General features: G+C 40.6%; 4 protein-coding genes across 6 annotated transcripts in view; 1 reads left to right on the top strand and 3 right to left on the bottom strand.

Annotated features, from left to right (window-relative positions):
• Window positions 1-1,396: 1,396 nt before the first annotated feature.
• Window positions 1,397-6,538, bottom strand: LOC115631276. 3 transcript variants are annotated; one of them, XM_030527989.1, is made up of 8 exons: window positions 6,419-6,538; window positions 5,689-5,826; window positions 5,343-5,522; window positions 5,081-5,274; window positions 4,658-4,752; window positions 4,238-4,603; window positions 3,697-3,859; window positions 1,397-3,626 (listed from the first exon to the last, which is right to left on the bottom strand). In XM_030527989.1, the coding sequence occupies exons 1-8, from the start codon at window positions 6,443-6,445 to the stop codon at window positions 2,789-2,791; spliced, it is 2,001 nt and encodes a 666-aa protein (XP_030383849.1). In that variant the 5' UTR covers window positions 6,446-6,538; the 3' UTR covers window positions 1,397-2,788. The 3 variants fall into 3 exon arrangements, with proteins under 3 accessions (XP_030383849.1, XP_030383848.1, XP_030383850.1); XM_030527988.1 differs by having other exon boundaries at window positions 4,238-4,752; XM_030527990.1 differs by having other exon boundaries at window positions 2,939-3,639; window positions 4,238-4,752.
• A 271-nt stretch (window positions 6,539-6,809) lies between these two features.
• LOC115631279 (dnaJ homolog shv) lies at window positions 6,810-8,405 on the bottom strand. The gene is made up of 2 exons (XM_030527993.1): window positions 7,219-8,405; window positions 6,810-7,155 (listed from the first exon to the last, which is right to left on the bottom strand). Exons 1-2 carry the CDS (start codon window positions 8,228-8,230, stop codon window positions 7,100-7,102), a joined length of 1,068 nt encoding a protein of 355 aa, XP_030383853.1. The 5' UTR covers window positions 8,231-8,405; the 3' UTR covers window positions 6,810-7,099.
• Window positions 8,406-8,848: 443 nt separating this feature from the next.
• Window positions 8,849-16,016, top strand: LOC115632027 (protein croquemort). The gene is made up of 6 exons (XM_030528974.1): window positions 8,849-9,238; window positions 13,287-13,514; window positions 13,580-13,882; window positions 14,536-15,335; window positions 15,398-15,488; window positions 15,555-16,016. The coding sequence occupies exons 2-6, from the start codon at window positions 13,386-13,388 to the stop codon at window positions 15,702-15,704; spliced, it is 1,473 nt and encodes a 490-aa protein (XP_030384834.1). The 5' UTR covers window positions 8,849-9,238; window positions 13,287-13,385; the 3' UTR covers window positions 15,705-16,016.
• Window positions 16,017-16,816: 800 nt separating this feature from the next.
• LOC115631166 (protein expanded) overlaps window positions 16,817-23,760 on the bottom strand; it is a 29,520-nt gene continuing 22,576 nt past the window's right edge. The window contains exons 4-6 of the mRNA XM_030527855.1: window positions 23,498-23,577; window positions 19,582-23,431; window positions 16,817-18,933 (exon numbers count right to left, since the gene is read on the bottom strand). Of these exons, the coding sequence (XP_030383715.1) occupies window positions 18,104-18,933; window positions 19,582-23,431; window positions 23,498-23,577 (4,760 nt within the window). The 3' untranslated portion in view covers window positions 16,817-18,103. The remainder of the gene's footprint in view (window positions 18,934-19,581; window positions 23,432-23,497; window positions 23,578-23,760) is intronic.

The following is a 23,760-nucleotide window of genomic DNA, read 5'->3' as shown; positions in this document are numbered from 1 at the left end:
CTATGCTTATTATTATTAAAGTAAAAATTTCAAATTTAATTTCTACTTCTCTAAGTGGAAAAGGTGGTTCTTTCTGAAATACATAAATAACTTAAACTCTATATTGATTGAAACTTTAAAAAGTCTTTGTAACTGAGATGTTGAACTCATAAAAATCATTATATTTTGGTGTAGAGCCTCTTCTTAATGTATGCTTGTGTTATGATTTTTGAGTTATTTAAACCATTCTAGTACGCGTAAGAGACATTAAGAGGAGTACTTAAAAACAAATGCGCAATTAAATTTTAAAGCCAACAACCCAAAAGCAAAAGTGCAATTCATATATGGGAATATATGTTCATGTTATTAATTCAAAACAAATAAAATAAACAAAAATTCTCTGAAAAAAACACTAGATGTGCCGAAGGCAAGATGTTAATGATTAAATTTCAAATTCAATGGCCGCTAGAAAGGCTTTTAATTGTTCGTAGACAAATTCTAAAATTCTTAAATTTATAAAAGTAGGCGTTTTGTGGAGTGTAACGTATGCGTGTGTTTTTATGTCAATATGTCATGTTTAGTTTTTCCAACTTTGATTGCGTGTTACCAACAGTGACAGCAAAAATTGCTGGAAAAAAAAATAAACTGATTGCCAGCATGCCAAATGCAACAGACTGGTAAACAGACAAATGCATAGAATGACAGACAAACAGACAGATAGACGAACAGACGGGCCTTTGTCAAGGCAGACAGACAATCATATGTAAGTATATACTCGTACATATGTATGTTGTATGTACATACTTGTATGTATGTATATGCATTCACACTTAACTACAACTAAACAACATTCCGATAGACAGTCAGGCCTTTGTCAAGTTTATGGCCATGTGCTCCTCTCTATTGTTGTTGTTGCCGAATTCGCTGGACCCGCCCGTGCGCCACACACGCAATTTGCTTTGAAAAAACAGAAAAACAGAGAAACAAAAAATTGCAAACAACTAAAATGAAAACAATATATTGCATGATTGTTCAGTTTTTACACCTGTAATTAAATCATTGTAATTTACAACCTTTAAGATATTTAGCTTAAGCGAAAGCAGAAGACTTTTTTGTTAGCACCAAATGCAGCCTAGACCAAAAACTAAATAAAATTATAACTGAAACTACTTAGTCTAAAAGGAATATATTTTTGATTTAGTACGGAAATGCTTCAAATGTTTAATAGTCAATGTTAAGTTTTGAATTTGTTGTAAATTGTAATCGCAATGTTAAATGTTGTTTAGACCTTTAGACTGCAAGAGCTTTGCATTATTAAAACGAGTATAATACTTGTATTATGAAATATGAATAAGTTAATTATGGTACGAGTATGTATGTAATGTTTTTTAAATCGCCTTTTTACATATACAACACATAACTATTTATATATTAAATGTATAGTGCTATATAAATATATACATACATATATATTTAATAACAATATTGTACACGTTTTTTGAAAAATTAGCTCAATTCGTAAGTCTAGCATTTAAGCCGTTGGACCAAAACATTGACAAAACCACACCCATTTATAATAATAACAAAAATATCTTGCGTAATCCGAACTAATCTACAAAGTAGGACAAATCACAATATTGTAGGCGCTGCTGCCATTTGCCAAAGATCGTCGGACCGTGTTAAAACTATAGAAAATATATCTGCAGACTGCAACAAATTGAATTGTAAAACGCTTTGGCAACGCCATATGTAACGTTCCATGCCAAATATGTGAAATTCGTAACGCTAACTTGGCAAATCGCAGTTGCTTATACTAATTAAATCCCTAATTCCTGTTTTTCAAGGCAACACCAGTCCACTACACACATAATAGATATCTAGAGATATAGCCGCAAATGTACACTAGAGAAGGAACAAACGTGTCACACGTTTATTCCGCAGCACATTCCAAAAGACCAATACATGCCCATAGAATACACTATAACACTACGAGTATATAGTAATTCCTATTTGAGTTTTTCAATTTTCCTTCTTTTCGTGAGCAATTGTCAAGCAAGAGTTTATGAAAATCAAATAAATGGTAATACGCTTAATTTTAGTACAAAGCAAAATGCTGCTAGCCCACTTGAAAACTTATTTATTTATCTATTGAAAATTTGTAAGCAAAATTGAGAACTTCTCCACACAGATAGACAGACAGGCATACATACATACATATACACTTTCAATATAATGCAATATCAGCCCAAGAATTAACGATCTGTCCAATTTTGGAGACATACATATAGTATACAAAATGTTTGTGTCTTTTTGAAACACCAAGAAACAAGAGAAAGAAATCAACGTACTATTTGAATAAATAAATGTTTTATGTAAATGTTATTTAAAAAAATTACAAAGCTTGTGTTTTTCTCAATCTATATACTTGATTGTAATACAGAACAATGTCTCGTTTTATTTTAAATATATTTTGTTCCGCAGAATCAAACAGCACAGCTTGCAAGTCTACAATCTGCAAGCCTAATCAAAATATCAAATTAAAATATTAATAAATAAAGGTAGGTTGAAGTAACGACGTGCGTGTCGCTCTGACTTTGGTTTCGTTAGCTTTTATTGAGTTTTGTAACAGAACTCTCTTTGGTATGATGCTGAAGCAGCAGAGTAATAATGAGAGTCACCCTCTCTCTCTCTCTCTCTCTCCGTCTCTTTTGTTGACATGGCAACGCTTTCTAAGTAGTGAGAGAATTAATCTCGATCAGCTGATCTTTCTTACTCTGCTGTTTGCAGACACAATCGCCATCTCACTCTTTTACTCGTACTTATCGAAGTAACGCTTCTTCAAATCTGGCGGGTACGTCACATATATATAGTGCTCGTTCTGACCCACCTCGCTCTGCACAATCTCATGCGTGGAGGAGGATGCTCTCAGGGATTGTTGCGACGAGCCCACATGCCTGTGACGCGTATCCAATGGCCGCGGGTGCGTGTTATAGTGACGGGTCGTATCACCGGCCGCACCGATCTGTGTGGACCGAGTGCCGCCGATGTTGCCGCCCACGCTGCTGCTGCTGCTCACCACTGATGTGGCTATCGGGCGACCCACACTACTTGTATAGTCGCGTCGGTCTAAAATGTCCTGTGGGTAGCCCAGGCTTGTCGAGTGGCGATGATGTTGGAGGTGCGGCTGTTGCTGCTGATGATGATGGTGGAGGGGGGTGCTCGCGTTGGATGCCGATTGACGTACGCCCGCCGCCCCTGTAACCGTGGGGGTCCCCTGCTGCCCGGCTGCCTGAGCCGCGGCCACCGCCTGACGCTGGTCGGTGCTGATATAGTGGCGCGGACTGTGCCGATGATATTGCACTGGTTCGGGGTATAAGTCGCGCGCCGCTTGCTGCTGGGCCTGCTGCTGTTGGTAGTAGTACTGCTGCTGCTGTTGCTGTTGCTCCGCAGTCATCCCATGCATTGGGCCTCCATCGCCCAGACCCCGACCCCCCAGGCCATCTATATCGCGCGGCATCGCATAGTCGACATGATAATGGCGGGCAGGCATATAAATGCCGCTCCCGATCCCGCTCCCGATGCTGCCGACGCCGCCAACTGTGCCGTAGCCATAGTGGTTGTTGGCATTGATTGTCGTTTCTTCGGAACTGAAATAGATAACTTGGGTTTGTTCACAGGGCACTCAGTTTCCTAAGCATAATGCGACTGGCGACTTACTCAAACAATATCCAAATGATGTAATAGCAAAAACAAATGCCAGTCGAGAGCACAAATATGAGTATAACAATCAGACCCCAGGGAAAGGCACGTGGTTCGAGCGGGCCATCCTCCCAGTATCGATCACAGGTCAGATACCAGCAGACCGCCTTATTCATCTCCTCTGTAATACAAGAACAGGTGTAATCAATTAGGTGTGTCTATTATTTACAGATCATTCGGTAATAAATAAATTAAATAAATAAAATAAATGCTATCTAAAAAATGGCCTTGTCTGTAAATATACAATTTTTTAGTTTAAAAGGGGATTGATTTTTAAATAGCCTGTATCTATCTGGGTTAGTCTTTATGTTAAAGTTATGAGCTGTAACCTTTTAATAGTTAAAAAAATCAGTCTTAAATTGATGTAAATTAAATAGGTATTGAAAGTATCGCTTATAAAAAACTCTTACTAAATAATTAAGAATTTAAAAGAGTTGAGTTGTTTCATATTAGTATATGTAGCAAATATTAATATCTAGCTAGTTTGCAACAAAATTACCTTCCATCTCCTTAAACGCTTGATCCGACATGGAGAGCAACAGACTGCCAATACAGCTTCGCAACAGATACTCGCATCGAGCCTTCAATTTGCTCAGATCTTCGGCTTTACAATTGGCGCGCACCTTCGACATATTCGAGGCAGATGCATTCTCATCACTGTTCACCACACTGGCTTCATCCTGCGTGGCATTAGGATCATCATTTCCATCGTTACTCTTCTGTTCGGTGTCATTCACTTGGGCTTCGTCAACGCTCTCGGTTCCGTCAGTTTCCTGTCGCTTCTGTCCCAGACCCTTAAGCTTGCTCAGCAACATCTCGCTGGCTGACTTTAATTTGGCAGTTCCTGCATCCTGTGCAGCTGCATCTGCAAATTGCATGTTAGAAGAAATTCTGATAAGGAGTGGACTTAGACTCTTACCTGACTGCGACTGCTCGTTGCTTTGGCCTTGTTTGTCTTGGATTAATTGACGGTTTTGTACTTTGGCGGCACGTGTGGCACCTAGTGTGGAAGTTCTGCAACGAAATGATAAAAGTGGTTAGCCTCTTCATATTTAATTGAACCATAAACCAAGACCAGTGGTTAAACATGTTAGCTGATGGGGAAATTAAATTGAATCTATGTTGAAATAGACTTTTAATAAAAAATTAGCTTATTCGGATTAAGAGGTTATTAAGTAAATGGATTGTATTCTTCTTTACTTATTAACTAAATTAACTTGATTGCTCCGAACAAGGAACTATTTATTTGCTGGATATAAACACATTACTTAATCCGTTAACCACTATTCCTGAATTGCTTGAAATACGAACATAACACATCATGCTTAGACCTACTTCTTACCTAATTGGTATTAAACTCAAGTATGCGGCATTCGCTTTGGCCAATGCGGAATTCTGACCCAGAGAGTCTCCCCAAACTTCAATGTCTGTTACAATGTGTTGATCGCCGAATTTAAGACTAGATGAATCCTCTGTTTGAAACACTTCGCAACGCATTATATCGCAAAAGTCCGCCAGGCAAACAGAGTCCTCTGCCTAAAATGATAATAAAAGATTCGTAATCAATATATAATCTTGGATGATTATTTGTGCTAGTTATTTACCTCGTTAATGATTGATTTGTGGCGCGTGTCGAAGTGCAGGTCCAGGTGTTTCTCCTGGTAGAAACTCTTGCCACACATCCGGCAGGTCCACTGCGTTGGCCGATCACGCTGCTTGGCATCCTGGCGTGGCGCAAAAACATCTCGAAATGGATGCAGTGGACACTCTAGAGGTAGCTTCACCTGTTCGACAATCAATTTGTACTTATAATAACACGTTTAAAACTATTCAAAACAAGATTTATATTGGACTTAAAAGTGAATTAAAATCAGTTACAACGCTACAACGTCTTTTTAACACAATTTTGGCATTCTTCATTGCGTTTAGCATTTAGTATTTGCCACTTACCTGATGCTTGTCCAATATGGGCGTCCATTTGGAGCGCACTATTTTGCGCACCAGTCGACTGCTATCTCGAGAGCATAGAATTTTGATGACATTTGTGGGAGGCCATGGTATGAGAAGTAAAAAGTAGATAAGTGCAATCTGTAAAAGCAAATAACAGGCGATAAATGTTATTGCCACAAACATGCAACAATTCTTGAAAGCGAACAAACAGCAACCGGATACTGGCAACTCAATCAGAGCCAAAAACCTACGGAAATGTCCACAAAGTGGTCATCGTCGGTGGGTAAGTAAATGTGACACAATTATCCAGAAAATGCGCTAAACGAAAGCAAAAGTCAGAGGGCCAATTAAGCGGCAGGCTGGTCGACAGACCTGTGTATATAATTTATGTTCTCGTGCAAGGCGACGTCACTTGTCGGCCGGCCCGCTGACCACGTCAACTTGTGCCCGCTACCGGCAATGTCGCCTCATCAACCACCAACGCCCTCCTCAGCAACCCTTGCGCAGAAGGCGCGCATATTTTTGGGTCACTAGCAAGTTGAAGAAAAGGGACAAAACTTTAGGCCGGGCAGAGCAAACAAAAAAAATCGATAAAATGTGTGGTGGCGGACTCAAGGCAGAAGGCATGTGGGGTGGTTGTGGGCAGAGTTTAAAGCCATACATATGTATATGTACATATGTAGTGGTTAAAGGAATTCTCCAATTTGTTCAAAATATTCATTATGCTTACCTCGAAATGATGATATTTAGGCGACATTCATAATATGTAATTGTTTTTGTTTTTCTTTATTTTTGTTTGTTGTTGTATTTGCAGCAGCAGTTTTAAATGTAAGAGTCAATCAAAAAGTGCATTTAATACCAAAATATTCTGCGTCTATAGTTTATTGTAATAGATTTGAATGTGCTATAAAAAATGTATTAAATAATAAAATATTTATTTTCTTTATAGTTTTTGTATACGCGTTTAGTTGACGTCCGCACTAGTGAAAATTTCTACGCTCTCTAAACGGTGCTTTCCTTTCGCATTGCGCTTCATTCGCTCACGTTGCCGTTATCCTGTGAGAGCTTCGCGCACAGCTGATGCCAGAGTTGCCCAACATATTAATTAAATAGCAGATGTGTACTATGCTATACAAAATTTGTTTTTTATTTATACATTTCTTGTTTATTTTAGTTATTTAGTTTTAAATTAATTGTAGCCCACGCCAGGCGGCAGAAACTATTTTACAATTTTTAAACTAAGTCATTAAATTTTGCGCAAACTTTTGAACAAAGTTGTTTTTGCTTAGAATGCAGTCCTCACATTTTTGTGCGAGGGAGGAGCGTTTTCTGAGCTGACATCCCATATGTATGTAGCTACTATAATTTAAATAACTAGAAACTAACAGAGGAGCACTGGCACCACATCCACTCACAGCCCATTGTAGATCTTGTTTATGGACGACTGATCGAGTATTTTCTTGATCGCTGTAAGTGAAAGATATAACAAATTAAGAGATAATGATTGAATGTTCAGAAAAACTACACTACCTTCTTTGTCCTCCTCACTTAGATCCTTTTTGGGGAACTCCACATCAAACGTAATGTACAGATTTCCCGTCAGATTGTTGTTCTCAAAGTTGGGCATGCCCTCGCCCTTCTTACGTATCCGCGCACCGGGCCATGTGACCTTTTCGCGCGTCACTGGAACCTTATGGCCATCCAGATGCGTGATCTCCATTGTAAAACCAATGAGTGCATCTTGCAGGCTAATTGTAACATTTGTATAGAGATCATCGCCCTTGCGCATAAAGCGTTTGTGGGGCATTTGCTGAACGCGCACTATCAGATCACCGGGCTCGCCATCAATGTGCGGCTCACCCTCGGCCACGAAACGCGTCTCCTGGCCATCGACCATACCCTGCTCCACTTCAATCTCCAGCGTGCGCTCCTCATTGACTAGTTTAACATTGGGACATTCGTCGCACACGGTTTGCTGTATCATCTGGAAGCGGCCCGGTCCCAGATTACGAGTCACCATCTCCTGCCGGCAGTTACATTTGCGTGTACCTGATGCCGGCTTCACCACTGGCTTGTTTCGAACAATCTCAACAAAGTTTCCCGTGTATAGCTCCTCCAGCGACGCATATAAGTTCATTACAATGTCTGCACCGCGTGGCGTGTCGTGGTGATTTGGATCTCCGTTGCCAAAGTGGAAGCCAAAGTCACCAAAGAAGCTGGCAAACGGATCACCCCCATGGTCCATCATGCCCTCCTTCTTAAGACACTCCTCGCCGCAGCGATCGTACGTCTTGCGCTTGTCTGGATTCGAAAGAACTTCGTATGCGGCACCCAAATCCTGAAACTTTGTGGACGCATCCGGGTCATCCTTATTTTTGTCCGGGTGCAATTCTTTGGCCAGTCGCCGGTACGCCTTCTTGATTTCATTTGTGTTGGCATTGCGCTTTACATTTAGAATCGAGTAAAAGTCACGGCCCGCCAGAGCCTCATCGATCAGGAACAGAGACAGCTGCACGAGCAGCAAGCACCTTATTAGCTGCATTGTGTATGTGGTTTTTCTACTACGTGGTTCTGCGTCGGCGAATTATTCAACAAAACATTATTTTTATCTGATAAATGAACAAACGCACGTCAAAATAGTTCAGCTGGCAAAAACTCCTCCAAAAATTATCTACGTTTGTATGTGTGCATCGTGGTCGGCGTTGATTGGTTGCTGCCGGCTTGCAAGCGTTGCCACATCATTGCATAACTAAAGAAATGGGAAACAAAACAGCTGTTAAATGGCAACGCAGTGATTCAAATAAATTGTGATTGAAATAAAAGCTTTAAAACTACTTATTTTCAAAAACCATTTTATTAAATTGTTACCACCAAATGAAATATACTTACAGCGCTCACCAGTCTTTTTAAAACCCTTTTCACATCTAATATAAATACTTAGGCAGCAAATACTTTGTAATTTTCTAAGCAAAGGCCAGCTTCTAAATGGTATTAATATCGCTATCTATTCAAATTATCTTAATTACTAATTCTTTAAATAATGTTTAACAGTTTAATAATATACTCATGGACATTTTGGTTTTGCATGAGAAACGCCCATCTCTAGCTTTTCATTCATAATAACGAGTGCTAGTGGTGTAAGTAATTGCCTGCCAGCCCTGGTTTCAGTAGTATTCGGCGAGAAAACATCTAACGAAGAAGTTAAATACGGCGACTGCGGCTTAAACGAAACGCCAAGGTTTATTTTAGTTAATTTAATTATTGCGTTTGCAACTGCGCGCACCGCACTCGGCTCCCACCTACACAAGCATTTACAAAAACTTCCGAAGTGCCTTTAAAGATTACATTTTCTTGCCATTTGTTTTCATTGCAAACTAAAGTGCTTAAAAAACGCCAATTGGTCTTGCTAAAAATTTAGTCTTGCCATAATCGCCGTGAAATCAGAATCCCAAGGTCTAGCAAGTGGACACCAGCAACAGCAACTAGTTGCAATACACAGGTAGCTGTTGTGCTTATACATTTCTTTGTGTGCGTGTGACTTGTTTTGAAGGTGAGTAATCGCATTAATAACAACAAACGATAACTTAATCAGAATTATAGTATGCACAAATGGTAGTAATAATTTTTGATCGAAAATTGTACCCAATTTGCATTGCAACTACTTCTGAATTATGCATTTGAAATTAACTGCCAGCGCCAGGGACCTTGGGCTGAAGTCTTGTGACTGCAAACTGCAGCAGCGCCCGCTTATCAGCAGCTTATAAGTTGACCGTATTATTAACACATTTATACATTTACATGTACATATGTAAATATGTACATATGTGATAGATACTATTATCGGCTATTTCCGAGCTCATTTATAGTGTAGAACAAAGTCTGGCCCATTACTCAGAGTCAGAGGTGGCTCATAATCTAATGACAAAGAACAATATAGTGCAATAAAGGCTGCCTTGCATTTGTTTTAGTATATATTTATTTTTATTTTTTATGTATTTTTATTCCTTCATTAAAAGTGTAAGGGTCTATTGTATTTTGTGTGTAAATTTGTCAGAAATTCTATAGTACGAACACAATAGGAAATATAGTTTCCGGCCTCTTGGCTGTGGAGGACTTCAGTTTTATTTGGAAGACACAGGATACACATATCTCCGACGCAGATAATTTCTTAGCTCGTTTTTTATTTATACATTACAAACAGTTCCGTTGGAAAAAAGTACTTGTAAAGGAATCTGTTATTGACAATCTTCCATCATTAAAAAGAAAACCAATTTCAGAATATACACGCATATAAACGCAAAAAGTAAGACGTCTACAAAATTTAAACGTTATAAATAATAGCACTATTATTCGTAGTGTATTTATTACTATGAATAAAAAGAGTAAACCGTTTTCAATGAGTAATATTAAAGGCTTTCGAAGAGCAACACTTTTTTCAGGTCAGGCCAAAAATTTTGTAGCGAGCCTGAACTCTTTCTAGGCTTGCCGGGAGTAGCAGACTTCAAGGACCCCTTTCAATCTCCTGACAATTAAATTTAATCGTTTCTTTGTCCGAAACATTGTCGGTCTCTGCTGATAATTTTTTCAGAACAGCCCACAGTTCGGCATAGATTTTCTTTCTAAAATTGTAATTTTTGACAGCCCATATCAACATTATTTTGAAAATAAAATTAGGCCTAAGTATATTAAACAAAAACTGCACTAAGATGTAAGCTTTAAATGCCTTGTCGAATTTCTATTTCGAGAATAAGGCAGTTAGTGCAATTTTTTATTGCTGATTTGTTTTTCACATTATTTCCTAGATTACATATTTCAAAAAAGTGTATATTCCAGCGAGTCAAAAAAGTTTATAAATTATAAGGGAATATAACATTTATGAATAATAAACTTTTCACTGGCTACAGTCCTATTATTTTCACCACCGCTGTAAATATTGTGCGCTTATCTGGGGTTTTTAGAATATATACCAAGCCTTTTCATTTAGTGCATACAATGGACAAATCTTATCATTACATTTATTCTTAATAATGTTCTTACTGGCAACAATATGTGTGCATATTTTGTTAATCGCGACCTTAATACCAAATATTCTTATCGCTTCTGCCATAAAAAAGACCTCCTATTAATTTTTACAAACATACAAAGGAATGGGTTCATAAATCTACAATCGGCAATTGGCTGGCCTTTTTTTAAAGAATTTTTATATGCTTTCTTAATGATTCATAGACAATAAGTTTTGCCAAAGAAGTTTACTTAAATAGATTTGAGATAAATTATTGTCCGTTCTTAAGATTTAATTATTTATTGACAATGAACCTTTGATTTAAAATGCGAAGTTAAATGAAACGACACCTTTTCTCAATAAAACTGATTAAGAATTAATTATATTAGACTAATTAAGAAATTAAATCTTTTTTTTTTCTTTACAATTTTATTTCTGTATTTGAAACAGGAATAGCTATAAGAAAAGCATCATTACACACTATAACTTTTGTTTTAATTCGCACACACCAACAGTTAATGCTTGAACTCTGAGATATTTTCATCAAGTCATTTAAATATTTATTTGTCTTGCCGAACCTTTTGACTTTCTGTGCCATATTTTTGAAGCCAAATGCCAAGTTAACGAATTTGACTTATGTACGTAATTGCGCCCCATTATATGGGATCCAGATGTTAATTAATTTTGGTTAGCTCGAGGTAATCTGTGTGCGAATCCGCAAACAATTGCACTTGAAATTCAACCTCTCCAAGTACACACAAACACACACATTTTAGCCGTTCTTATGCACTCGTAAGCAAACAAGTCAATAAAAGTGTTTCTTTATCATAATCGCTGCTGTTCTGTTCTTGACGTTCATATGTATGTATGTATATTGATAACTCGGTCCTTGTGATTAGCCAACAACTTGTGTGGTCTAATTTGAATGAAAGCCAAAAATTGTTAATCGTAGTTGCTTATCAAACACTTTAGCCCATTGATAAGCTACCATTTCGATTTATATTTAGAATCCCACGGTGCCACGCGAGCAATAAATAAATAAATAGGAGAAATGCCCATGTTCTGGGGTGCTCTGAATTGTATATTCTCTAATAAACGTTGTGCATACTTAAAAATTACTGGATATTTTGTAGAATGTTAATTACATTTAATTAAAGAATTAATACAAACAAATTAGCAAATTCCTTGTTATAATTACTTGTATTCAACAAATTAGTGACGATAATTAGACTAAATTCGTACGAATTTAAGCAAATCGCTTCTCAAACAAGTAAAAAAGCTAAAGTCGGGTGTCCCGACTTTGAAATACTCTGTACATATGTTTACAATAATTATAGAAAATAAAAAAAATTAAGAAAATAAAAAAAAAAATTTGATCGATTTTACCTCTCTCGGTATTCGAACTCACGTAAAGGGTGTATAATTGCACATTTACATAGCAATTGCGTCTGTGTGAGTGTATGTATGCCTATGCGCATCAATTCGTGTCTGTGTAAGCATTTTCGCAGTCAACCAAACAGCAACATCAACAACAGCCGCGGGCAGCGCTTGAGCAGCGCTGCAGCAGCGCTGCATCAGCAAATATATTTATGGCTATAACTTCTTGTTAAATCGGTCTATCATAATGAAATTTGGCATACGGACATATAATAACTAACTGGGGGTATTTCCAAAATTTTAGTTCGAAATTCCAAGAATTACGGGAGTTACGATTTGCGGGGTAGAGGGGGGAGGGAGGGGAATTCCAAAATATACATTTTCTGCGTATTCACATAAGGCATCTGGGACTAAAATTTGGTGTTCCTAGGTCTTATAGTCTCCGAGATATAGGCGATTATACGAATGGAAAATCGGGAAAACCCCCATAGGGGGGAAGTGGGGGGGAAAATCAAAAAAATAAAACAAACTCGTATAGAATACACACATAACGCATCTTCGTGCAAAATTTGGTGTCTCTATCTCTTATAGTCTCTGAGATCCAGGTGTTCATACGGACGGACAGACGGACAGACGGACAGACGGACAGACAGACAGACAGGGCTAGATCGACTCGTCTCGTCATGCTGATCAAGAATATATATACTTTGTGGGGTCTGCCACGCCTCCTTCTGCCTGTTACATTTTTCAGCTCCCGCAAACCTAATATACTCTTGTACATTTCATGTACAGAGTATAAAAATATGGGAAATTGAGTTGTCAATTAGGTGGAATTAGATTTCTGATAATAAACGTGAATAATTGCCCAACCTGTTCTACAACTATATATTTAGGTATTAGAAAAAACTTTGAATCATTTTTTATCGCTTTTAAATATAAGAAGAAATAGACTAGTTTTTTTAAATAAGATCTTTTTCGGACTCTTCCTATGCTCACATTATTCATTAAGAAGGAAGCATCCCTCCAAATATTTATTTCGACTATATCTTATAACTTCCATCTTTTTGATATTGAAAGTTAGATCTTTATTGCTTACAAACATCAGATAATAGTTACCCCCTTTGGTAGAGTATAAAATTCTTTCCATATCGCAATTGCTTTTATTATTTGAAGAACCTATTACTGCCAGTGCTAATCCGAAAATATACAATTGTTTCAGATGCATATCCCCCCAGTATAGAGCGAACCTGGCTACGAAACAGACCAAAAGCAGCAGCAACTTTCTTCAATCAACTTAACATATCGAACCAATTTCAAGATGTGCTGTAAATGTTGTGGGGTGACCCAGCGCAAGTTTTGGGTCTTTGGCAGTGGCTCGCTTTTTATAGTGCTGGGTGCCCTAATAGTGGCTTTTTGGCCCGGCTTAGCAGACGATATTGTGGAGAAGGTATGTATTATTTGTGCTCTATAACCATTGTTTTAATAATCATGATTTGTGTAAATATTTTGCAGAATTTAAAACTGGAACCAGGCACAGACACCTACAACAGTTGGCTGGAAGCGCCCATACCGATCTATTTAGAGTTCTATATGTATAACTGGACCAATCCACAGGACATACGGAATCCAGCTATTAAGCCAAATTTTGTTGAAATGGGTCCATATGTTTTCCTCGAGCAGCACACGAAGGAGAATTTCACCTTTTATGAAAACGCCACCGTTGCCTATTATGAACGACGCACTTGGCATTTCCAGCCACATCTCTCAAATGGTACCCTGAAGGATAACGTTACGGCGGCACATGCGATCACAGCGGTAAGTTGAACCAAAGATAATGCTAGGCTAGGAAGTCTCGGACGAGGGACTAGCAGAGTCTATAAACCAAGTTTGAACATCTCTGGGAGCGCAGGCGTTTGCAAAATGTCAAGCGGCGAGGGTGGAAGTGACTATATTAAATTAATGTATCGTTTATCGTGCAAACCTTATACCTCTTTTCGATTTGGGGTGCATATAATTAGTAGATTTTTTGTATCAAAGAATCCAATTTAATTTGTTTAATTTAATTAGTTTTACATCGCTCGTGGGTTATCATTTATGCCCAAAATATCAAAAAATTAATAAAAGATTAGATAGTAGGAACAAAGAACGCTTTAAAGTGTACCGCACATGCCATGCAGAAGTATAGTTATGGTTTTAATATGCAATTAGAGGTATGTAGATTTAAAGATAATCCTATAGTTGCTGAGTAGTGATAAATTGCTAATCAAATCGGAAAAAATTAGTTTTTAAATAAATATGATTAAATCACCTATACATATAAGCTACTTAAGTAAAGTAAAAACTATATAAGCTAACAAATCTTTAATTCTTTTTATACTTTTGAACTTTTAATATACGTTTTTCTAACCATCTCTCAGAGATGAATAGGACTTTAAAGTTTTAAACTCAAACGATGTATTTTCTTGCAGACGGTTGCCGATGAAGTGCGTCATAAGAACAAAATCATTAAGAAAATAGTTAACTTCATGCTGAATCACGAGGGCGGTAAACTTTACGTAACCAAGCCTGTGGGTGAATGGATTTTCGATGGCTATCAGGACGATTTGATTGACTTTCTGAAACTGTTCAACACCACAAAAATCAATATACCCTATACGCGTTTCGGTTGGCTGGCAGATCGCAATGCTTCGTTGACATATGATGGTCTCTTCACCATACACACCGGCACCGATGACCTTTCGAATCTGGGCAGACTTACGCACTGGAATGGAAAGAACGAGACCGGCTTCTATAAGGCGCCATGTGGTACGGTAAATGGAACCACTGGAGATCTATTCCCACCGAAAATGAATATCAGTGAGGAGATAACGATATTTGCGACCGATACGTGTCGTTTTATGAATCTGAGACCGCAGGGCACCTTGACGCGTTACGGTGTGTCGGCCGTGCGTTGGGTGGGAACGGACGAAACGCTAGACTCTGGCGAAAATTATCCTAACCAGCAGTGCTTCTGTGATCCGCGTTTGGAGGAATGCCCCAAAACGGGTGTGGTCGACTGCAAGGCTTGTCGCGATCAAGCGCCCATCTATGCCTCCTTCCCGCATTTCTATCTAGCCGATAAATCCTATGTTGATGCAGTGTCGGGTATGAAGCCCGATCAGTCCAAACACGAATTTGTTTTGGCCGTAGAGCCCATCACGGGCATACCGCTGGAAGTGCACGCCCGCATACAGATTAATATGATGATAACGCCAGACAATGATTTTGAGTAAGTCAAGCAAATTAAATATTTGCTCAACCATTTGTTTAACTTACTGAATTCCATTATAGCATTTATCGCGACGTACCAAAGGTTTTAATGCCCATGTTCTGGTTTAATCAGAAGGCTATACTCAGCCAAGATTTGGCCCGCAAGGCCAAGGTGAGTTATTCAGATACGCCACTTTTTTTTTTATTTATAACTAATTTATAATTAACTCGTCCACAGCTTGCCATCAATTTGGGAAATTACGGCCTGTACTTTGGCATCGCATGCATAGTTTTGGGATGTTCCTTCTTCGTTACTGGGCTCGTGTTGACACTAACCAAGCGCTGGAAACGCGAGCCTAACGACGATGAGGACATGCTAACCAACTAGATTTACAAATAGACTTACTAGCAAACGCATTCAACTTGTAACCAAAGTGCCAGGACAAAGTAACTCCAACTAGTTCAACAGCTTTATCGTCTTGTCGTCGTCGTCATCGTTGTCGTTTGATGTTTGTTAGCTTCTTTTATGTCTTTGTACGACGTTATCGTTATGTATTATACAAGTATAAGTGTAAGACAGTCTTTTAGGCCAGCTCCGGTCTATGCTTTAACATTCGATAATTGTCATTTGTGATAGGCTAACAAATAATAATTATTAAGTGCAATACGAATATATATTAAAGTTTTTCTTTAACACAAACCTCTTTAACTCCAATTAATAAATAATGGAACATCATTTTGTATTTTAATAGTTTTTATTAAATTTTTGCAAAGTTTTTCGTTTTCTTACACACGTTCTTGCTAATAATGTTTATACTTTTCGCTAACTGTTCAGCAATTTGTTGCAAAATTACACAAAAAAAAATTATATACCCTTGCCATGATTTGTAACAATTGGAACATTCTCTCACGCCTCTAAGCTAAACTTAAACTAAAGTTCTTTAGACTTGAACACCGACACCTCGTCTAGCCAAATGTTTGATGTCTCTTTTAGGTTTAAACTACTTTTGTGATTTTGCAAGTTACAATTAAAAGGAATTTACACGTGTGCTCTTGACTGCTGACACAAACGCATCGGCAAAAGAGACATCAATCGAAATCAGCTTAGAAGACCAAAGGGTCGGCGTCTAACTTTGAATTTCTCTTTTAAGCTTCGTTCTACTAAACTACTAAATAGATGGCTAAAATGTTGGGAATGTTTTTTCTTTCTATTCCTGTTGAATTTTGTTATCAAATTTTTTCACTTATCGTATACAAATTGATGCGCCTGGGCTGCAATAATCCTTTGTTGTTAAATAAATGCAATAATTGAATTTGTGTAAATGAATAAATTATAATAATATGTATATATTTATATATGTATATGTACGATATATGGCAAAAATTTTTACATTTTCTCAAAAATCACATTACTCATTTAGCCATAGACTTTTAGTCGAGAAAAATCTACGCAAATTATTGTGAAAAATCAAAAACTCATTTTTGCACACACACACAAAATTGGTTGTTGGTTAATACAAAGAATAATCATATAAAAATAATAAACAAAATAATAATAATAATAAAACAAAACCGTCAATCGAGCATAGAACTCGCTAAATTCAAATTCAATTCAAACGTGCGGTGGGGCAAGCCTAGGCAATGAAATTCTAAATTATGTTTCAATTTTTTTGTTGTTTTTGTTCATGTTAGTTTTTGTTTGTTGTTGGTTTGTGTTTCTTCTAGCTGCTAGAGAAAGTTGAGTCTACATGCTAAAGATTTGCATAGTTTTTGTGCGTTTTTTCATTTTCATTTTTGTTTTGTTTTTAATGACTTATAAACGTATGTTGTATGTTGTTAAATAAAAATCAATCACAGTTGTTTGGGCGGAAGTAGTTAGTTTTCAGTTAAAAATATATATATATATACTATATATGTATGTATGTATGTATATTCGTATAGAACCTCTCGCTATGTTCGTTCTATTTAAAAACTAGCATGCTCCAAATGTTATTATGTTGCTCATTTAACTATGCATGTGTCATTTATTAAGTATGGTATGTGTATATGGTTTGTTATTCGTATTTTATACTTGAGTATTGTTACTTTTTCATGTTCATCCTTCAGTTTCTATTTCTGTTACTCTTTTGTCTTATATTTGTCATTCGTTTTGTGCGCTTCAATTTGTTCTCTGTGCTCTCCAACATCATCCCTAAAGTGACTAGACTGGGTTCTGATATTTGAATGCATATTTGAGGTTCGCTGTACTTGTATATTACTTTTCTCTCTCACTCTCTCTCTCTCTCTTCCACTGTATTTGTTGATTCTGTTCCTGTTCCTGTATCTGTATCTGTTATCATTCGAGTCTTTATACGAGCTCAGACTTCTTCTTCTTCTATAGTGGCTCGTATAAATTGGTTGTCTGTTTTTTTAAAATAGAAATGCAGTTGTTATGGCAGAGCAAGTGGCACGCGCAAGTAATCTCCCTTTCTCTAAGCTTCAACCGAAACACTGTGATCGATCCTACACGTCATCTGATCGCACTATGCAAAATCTTCGGCAGCAGCTCTTCGATCTCTTACGCACACGCACGCACGCACAAGTGCAGTGAGATTTGACCAATTTGGAAGCTATGTTTGGGTATTTCTACAGAACACGTTCCCAGAGAAGCTTTATGAAGAAAACCAACAGTTCTGTACTCAAACACCTCTATAGCGCTCTTTCCAAATCTGTCAAATTTCTCCGCACTTGCGCCAAACTACAGAACATATTTCATTGTTGTTGTTGTTGTTGTTGTTATGATCTGCCTTAGGTCTGCGAATTGTAGCTCTTATGATGCTTAAGCACCACAGCGGGATCCATGACATAGTTGTTGGCCTCCGCCAATTGCATGGGCAATGGCGGCAGCTTGTCATTGGGATGGCGATGGCTAATGGCGGCGCTCTTTCGCGTCTTGTTTAGTGTGGAGCTGGCGCTCTTGACGTTGTTGTTGGCCACGCTGGAGGAGACTGTGGCTGTGGCGCCATTCGAGCTGTTCACCATGGATGATTGCCCGGCCAGAGATTGTTGTTTGTTGCAGTTTGTTGAATTTAGAGTTGCAGTTGCTGTTGTTGTTGCTGCTGCTGAAGCGGCGACATTGCCAGCAGATGTTGCTGCTGTTGTTGTTGCAGCAGCAGCTGCCGAACTGGTTGCTGTTGTCGTCGTCGTCGCCATTGTCGGGTTCTTTGCATTCTTCGGATTGACTATAACCTTGGTTTGCTTGATCAGCGAACGATCGTTGCATAGTGCCGATATCAATGGCAAATCCAGATGTTTGCTCTTCTCACGCAGCAGTGCAATGTCCAGGGGATTGGCCTGCGAATTGGTTGCACCTGTCGCTGCTGGTCCTCCATGGCGACCATTGCTGTTGGCGGCCATGGAGGCTTGCAGTTGGGCCAAAATGCTATTGCCGCCACGATTTAAATTCAGGCCAAAATCGGGCCTGGGTCGCTCACCAGCCCACTGAGCACCGCTGGACGTCTTCGTCAGCGGACTGTTGGCGTTGTGAGGATTTAAGGTGGGCGGCTTCCTTGGCGGCAAAATGCTGCGTGAGCTGCTGCTGATGTGGCTGGTCAAGCTGGTGTTGGGTTTTGAGGGAACTGTAAGGAAGATAGAGACAATGAGACTTTAGTTTCAGCAACTAACAGCTATACTCAAGGGCGTACGCAGGGGGGGCCGTTGCCCCCCCTAGAATAAATTTTTCCATATAAAGTCGCCCACATGTTCATTATTATGACGCACTATTTCGCCTTAAGATGGATCTGCGTTGGATTTGTTGAAGTTTTTTCATCGATCATATGCATAAATTATTTTTTAAATGCATCGGGCATTATTTAATCAAATTTTAATTTTTTGGCCCCCCCTTCGGTAAAAGCTGGCTACGCCCTTGGCTATACTTTTTTAAAATATATTCTTTCGCTTTTTACGCTTATTATTATTATAGTTTTATTTTGTTTAATTCACAACTAAATCAATTTTTAAATATTTTTCGATGATGCCGCTGAAAAAATTCTTTAAGCTTCTGAAGCGATTTTCCGACGATTTAGAATAAAGGCGGTATTTCATTTAATATGAACTCCACTTCTATAATTAAAAGTTCGTTTAAAAGCAACTTAAGAGACAGATCGAACTAAACATATTCCCATTGAATTCATAATGTAGAAGATTTGATCTCTGCCTTCATTGCTTTGGAAATGTTTCTTCATTTTAAATCAAAAACCCCAAATTTCTTTCATCTGTTTACTTACTGGGTGGTGGTTTTTCACTTGGTGCCGGCATCGGTGGTTTCTTTAGCCGCCTGTTGACATAGGGAGGCGGCGGCGGGGGCGGTAAACGTTTAACCTTCGGTATCGAGTCGAGCGAATTCAGAATATTATCGTCTGATCGTGATCGTGCGAACAGGTTCGACGTGTTAACCGCAGCGGCTGCAGCCAATGCTGCCGGATGCAGCGGTGGCGGTGGTGGTGGCTCATAGGAGGAGCAGAGACTGGCCATGGAGGGCGAGTAGAGCGGCGAATAGGCGGCACTGGGTAGCTGTACATATGTATCCGAGAGATTTTGCGTGGAGGCATATCTCGAATGCGTGGAGAGGGCCAAGGGCAGATAGGGGGTGCTGCGATAGATCGCATGACCCTTGCACGTGTCCCAGCCGCTAGCTGTGTGGGCGCCGTGGTAGGCGAGATAGGGGTGTGGTGGCGGTGGTGCAGGAGCCTGTGCCGCCATAGCGGCCAGTATGGAACTCTGCTTAGCGTCCAGATACTCTTGCTGACTAACCGCCGGATCTTGTATGGGATAGATGACGTAGTCGACGTCGCTGTAGAGTTGCTGTTGATAGAGTTCGATCTGCTTACGTGCCAACTGACTGGAGTAGAGACCTGCTAGATGATGTGTAGGTGGTGGGGGCGGTGGTTGCCGTGGCAAACTGGGCGGCGGTGGTGGCAGAAACTGACGCGGCTTTATAACGGGGAGGAGAACGCATGTTTGCGCCTTCATTTCCGGATGTCCGTGCGACTGTTGATGCAGCGAGGCGCTGCTCCTTTGTGCGCCATGCAGTCCATAAGGAACTATGGGTATGCCAATGGTGCTGGGGATGACGCCGCCGGCAGCTGAAGAGCCGGAGTGACGATGATGCGCCGCCAACTGCAGAGAAGCCTGCGAGCCACTTACATAGTTGGCATTGTGCACAGATTGCTGGGAGAGATGACTGGAGAGCTGGTGACTGCACACAGAGCCACTGGAGGAGGCAGCCGAAGAGCAGGTGGTGGGTGCTGCATAGCTGGGCTTGGCACTGTCGTGAACCAGACTGGTGTGCGCCTTCAATATGTTGATTTGGGGACGTGTTGTGATGAAACGTGCCGTAATCTCCTCCGACTTCAGTGAGCTCATTGAGCCGGTCATTGTATTTATAGGTAACTGATGGATGGGCGCGTGCGACGAGGCGGCGGAAGTTACCGAAATGAGCGATGTTGGACGAGGTTTCATGCCAGTAGGATAGGGCGGTGGATCACGTCGACGAAGCGGCACAGCCTTGGGTGTTGGAGCTACTATTGGTATAGGAGCGGGCTCAGCAGCAATAGTTAATTTGGGCGCCAGTTTCGGAAGTGAGGTTTCTAGCTTGATGCTGGATCTTTTAACAGAGGATAAAGCAGACTTAGAGGATATTGGCACACTATTTGGTTTATTTGCAAGTGACACACTGCTCATGGCTGTTTTTGCCGGAAGGGAACTCCGTACTGGTGGCCCGCACAGACCCGTCTTCTCATGTCGCGCACTATAGGGCGGTGGCGAACGCATACGCAGTCCATTGCTCTCGAGACGCTGCGGCGGCTCTGGTGCAGCAGTTGGCAGCAAATCGTTAATCAAGTCCTCCACATCATGCTCAGTGGGTGCCGTGTCCTGATGCCCTTGGATGTACGACTCACCTTCTAGAGGTAGGGGGAGAGTGACATAGTCGCAATCGGAATGCAGAGTGCTGGAGACAGTCTTCCGATTGGGATATGTGCCGCGGCCCACAATTAGATTGGTTAGTTCCTCGGCTGAGAGCAGATTGTGCTTATTATCTGTGGGGTCGCTGCCATCTCCGCGGAAAGAGCTTGTAGTGCTGATGTTGGAGTCGGAGCGCAGTCGAAACTCAGTGTTCTTAAGCCGCTTGTTCTGTAGCTTGTATTTTTTGCCATCCACTGAGTCGGGAGGTGCATGTGTTTCATCCAACTCGTTCTTGACTGGCTGAAAGATGCCATAGTGCGAGCTCTTCTCTGATTCGGCGATTTCCGAGGACTGACCCGTCATTTCACTGCTGTGCATGGTGTAGACCCCCGAGGTTTCTGTAGGTGGTGCCCCATCCGCCAAGGTATACACTCCCGAAACGCTTTCGGTCTCATCCCGCGTCGAGGGAATATAATCGTCGACCACACATGTTGACTCAGCTTCACTAATTGTTGAGTTTTGTGCTGTGTGACTGAAGCCCAGCTCCAGACTGCTTGAGGTCGAGTGCAGTGGTGCCAGTGGCGCAGCAGCATCGGCGGTGGCCGAGGTCACCACCACTGTGCTGCATGTAGAGGAACATTGTGAGCCAATATTGTGCTGTGAATTGGGTGAATCTGTCGCCGTTGAGGAGTCAGTGGTTCGTTGACTCGCTGTAATGAGCGAGCAATTACCCCCAGAGGTATTACTAAGCTCCGCAGGCGAGTCGCCGCCGTTGCTGCTTAAGCGTTGCTTCTGCGCTTGTCGTACGCTCAACGCTGCCAACTGCTCCTCTAGATCCTTAAGCGACACCTGACCCACCGATGAGGTTTGTCGACTAACACTGGGACGATCCAATAAATGTGCGAGCGCTAAGCTCTCCGTCGAAGGCGCTGCAATTGGCGCTGGTGGCGTATTAATCATAATCTCCAGCTCATCCTCCGAATGTACGCGATCGCTAACGATACCAGAGGTGGTGTTTGAACTGGTGCTGGATATAACCGATATACGCTGATCGTTCTTATTCTTGTAGGGTAGCAGAAGACTCCTTGAGTACACATAGCTGGCATGCAGGCAATTACTTTCCTCCTCCTCCCTCTTGCTTACCTCCTTGATGCGTGCGGCCAGCTTCATGCTAAACTGATGGGTCTCCTTGCACAGCGTCAAGAGCATCTTGTTTTTCTCATCGGATGCTGCGTATAGGGTGATCTTGCTATCCCCTGAGCGTATCTCGAATTTCTTGCGTTCGAATGACAATTTCGTAATGTTGGGCCACAGAAAGGTCGTCTGCTGTGATGCTGTTGCATCAGTTAAGCCGCCTAGGATCTTAATGCCCTTGGCATAGACCACAAACCAGGCACTGCCCGCTCCATGCTCACTCTTGGCCAGACGCATGCGAAATGTGTGCGCATTTATGGTTTCATGGAGGCTACATGCCTGCTGTATGTACAGCAGCTCCGCATCTCCGGCGGCCATGCCACGATGCTCTCGATGGCAGGCACGCATGGCGCTGCGAGCCCAGGGCGTGTGCAATACACTAGGCAAGTAGTCCTCAATGCGATAGTACTCTGCATCCGTTGAACTCGATAGAGTATCTGAGGCTAATTTGAAGGGGGTTGTTGCCGCCGCTGTTGATGTTGAAGCTGCCGTCGAGTTCGTTAATTTAGCTGCCGCCTTGGCTGCTGCCTGACTGGTGGATGCCACATACGTGGACAGACGCAACATACGCTCATTGGCGCTGCTCAGACGTTTGCTAATCTTAGGCAATGTTGTCGTAAAAGCTGAGGACCGTTGTTTAATTGTAGGATCATCGCCTGCTGCTCCTTCCACTCCGCCTCCACCGCCACCACTTCTACCACTCGCCTCTTCCTGCGCTTTGGTTGTGCTTGTTGCTGTTGTTGTCGTTGCTGGGATCGCTGGTGCATCGCCCAGATCTGCCTGCAGCGCCAGTCCCGCCAGCAACACCAGCGACTGCTCGGCATTCTCATGGGGCAGCTCACGCTGCAAGGTATTGTGCTTCAATTGTAGATAATAATTGTGCCTGGATGTGCCGTCTTTTAGCATGAACGGACTCTCGATGTAGAACTGCACGCGAAAGTGCAATTCCAGCAGCGGACGTCCATTGGCATCCAGGCCCTGTAACAAAATATATTAAAAGAGTTAAGCACATGTTTAGGGAAGATTTGAGAAAAATCCACTTACATGCGTGTGCGAGGAGCGCCAGCTTTTGGGGCCGTATTTGGAGAGTTTGCTCTCGGGATCTGCGAACATGTACTCGCCATCTGAAAAAAATGTTTAAAACATATTTAATTATAATTACATATAATATATTTTCTAAATCAAAAAGGAAATTAAAACTAGGTAGTTAACTTCAGTTAAAAAATCCGTCAAAGACCTAATTATAAGGCTAGGTATATACTTATATTAGTTATATTATATTCACATCAAAACAAATCCACCTTAAC

This window comes from Scaptodrosophila lebanonensis, unplaced genomic scaffold (assembly GCF_003285725.1).
Source record: "Scaptodrosophila lebanonensis strain 11010-0011.00,11010-0021.00 unplaced genomic scaffold, SlebRS2 tig00001412-arrow-pilon, whole genome shotgun sequence".
NCBI lineage: Eukaryota > Metazoa > Arthropoda > Insecta > Diptera > Drosophilidae > Scaptodrosophila > Scaptodrosophila lebanonensis.
The sequence above is the reverse complement of the archived record's forward strand: the minus strand, read 5'-3'. Positions and strand labels throughout refer to the sequence as shown.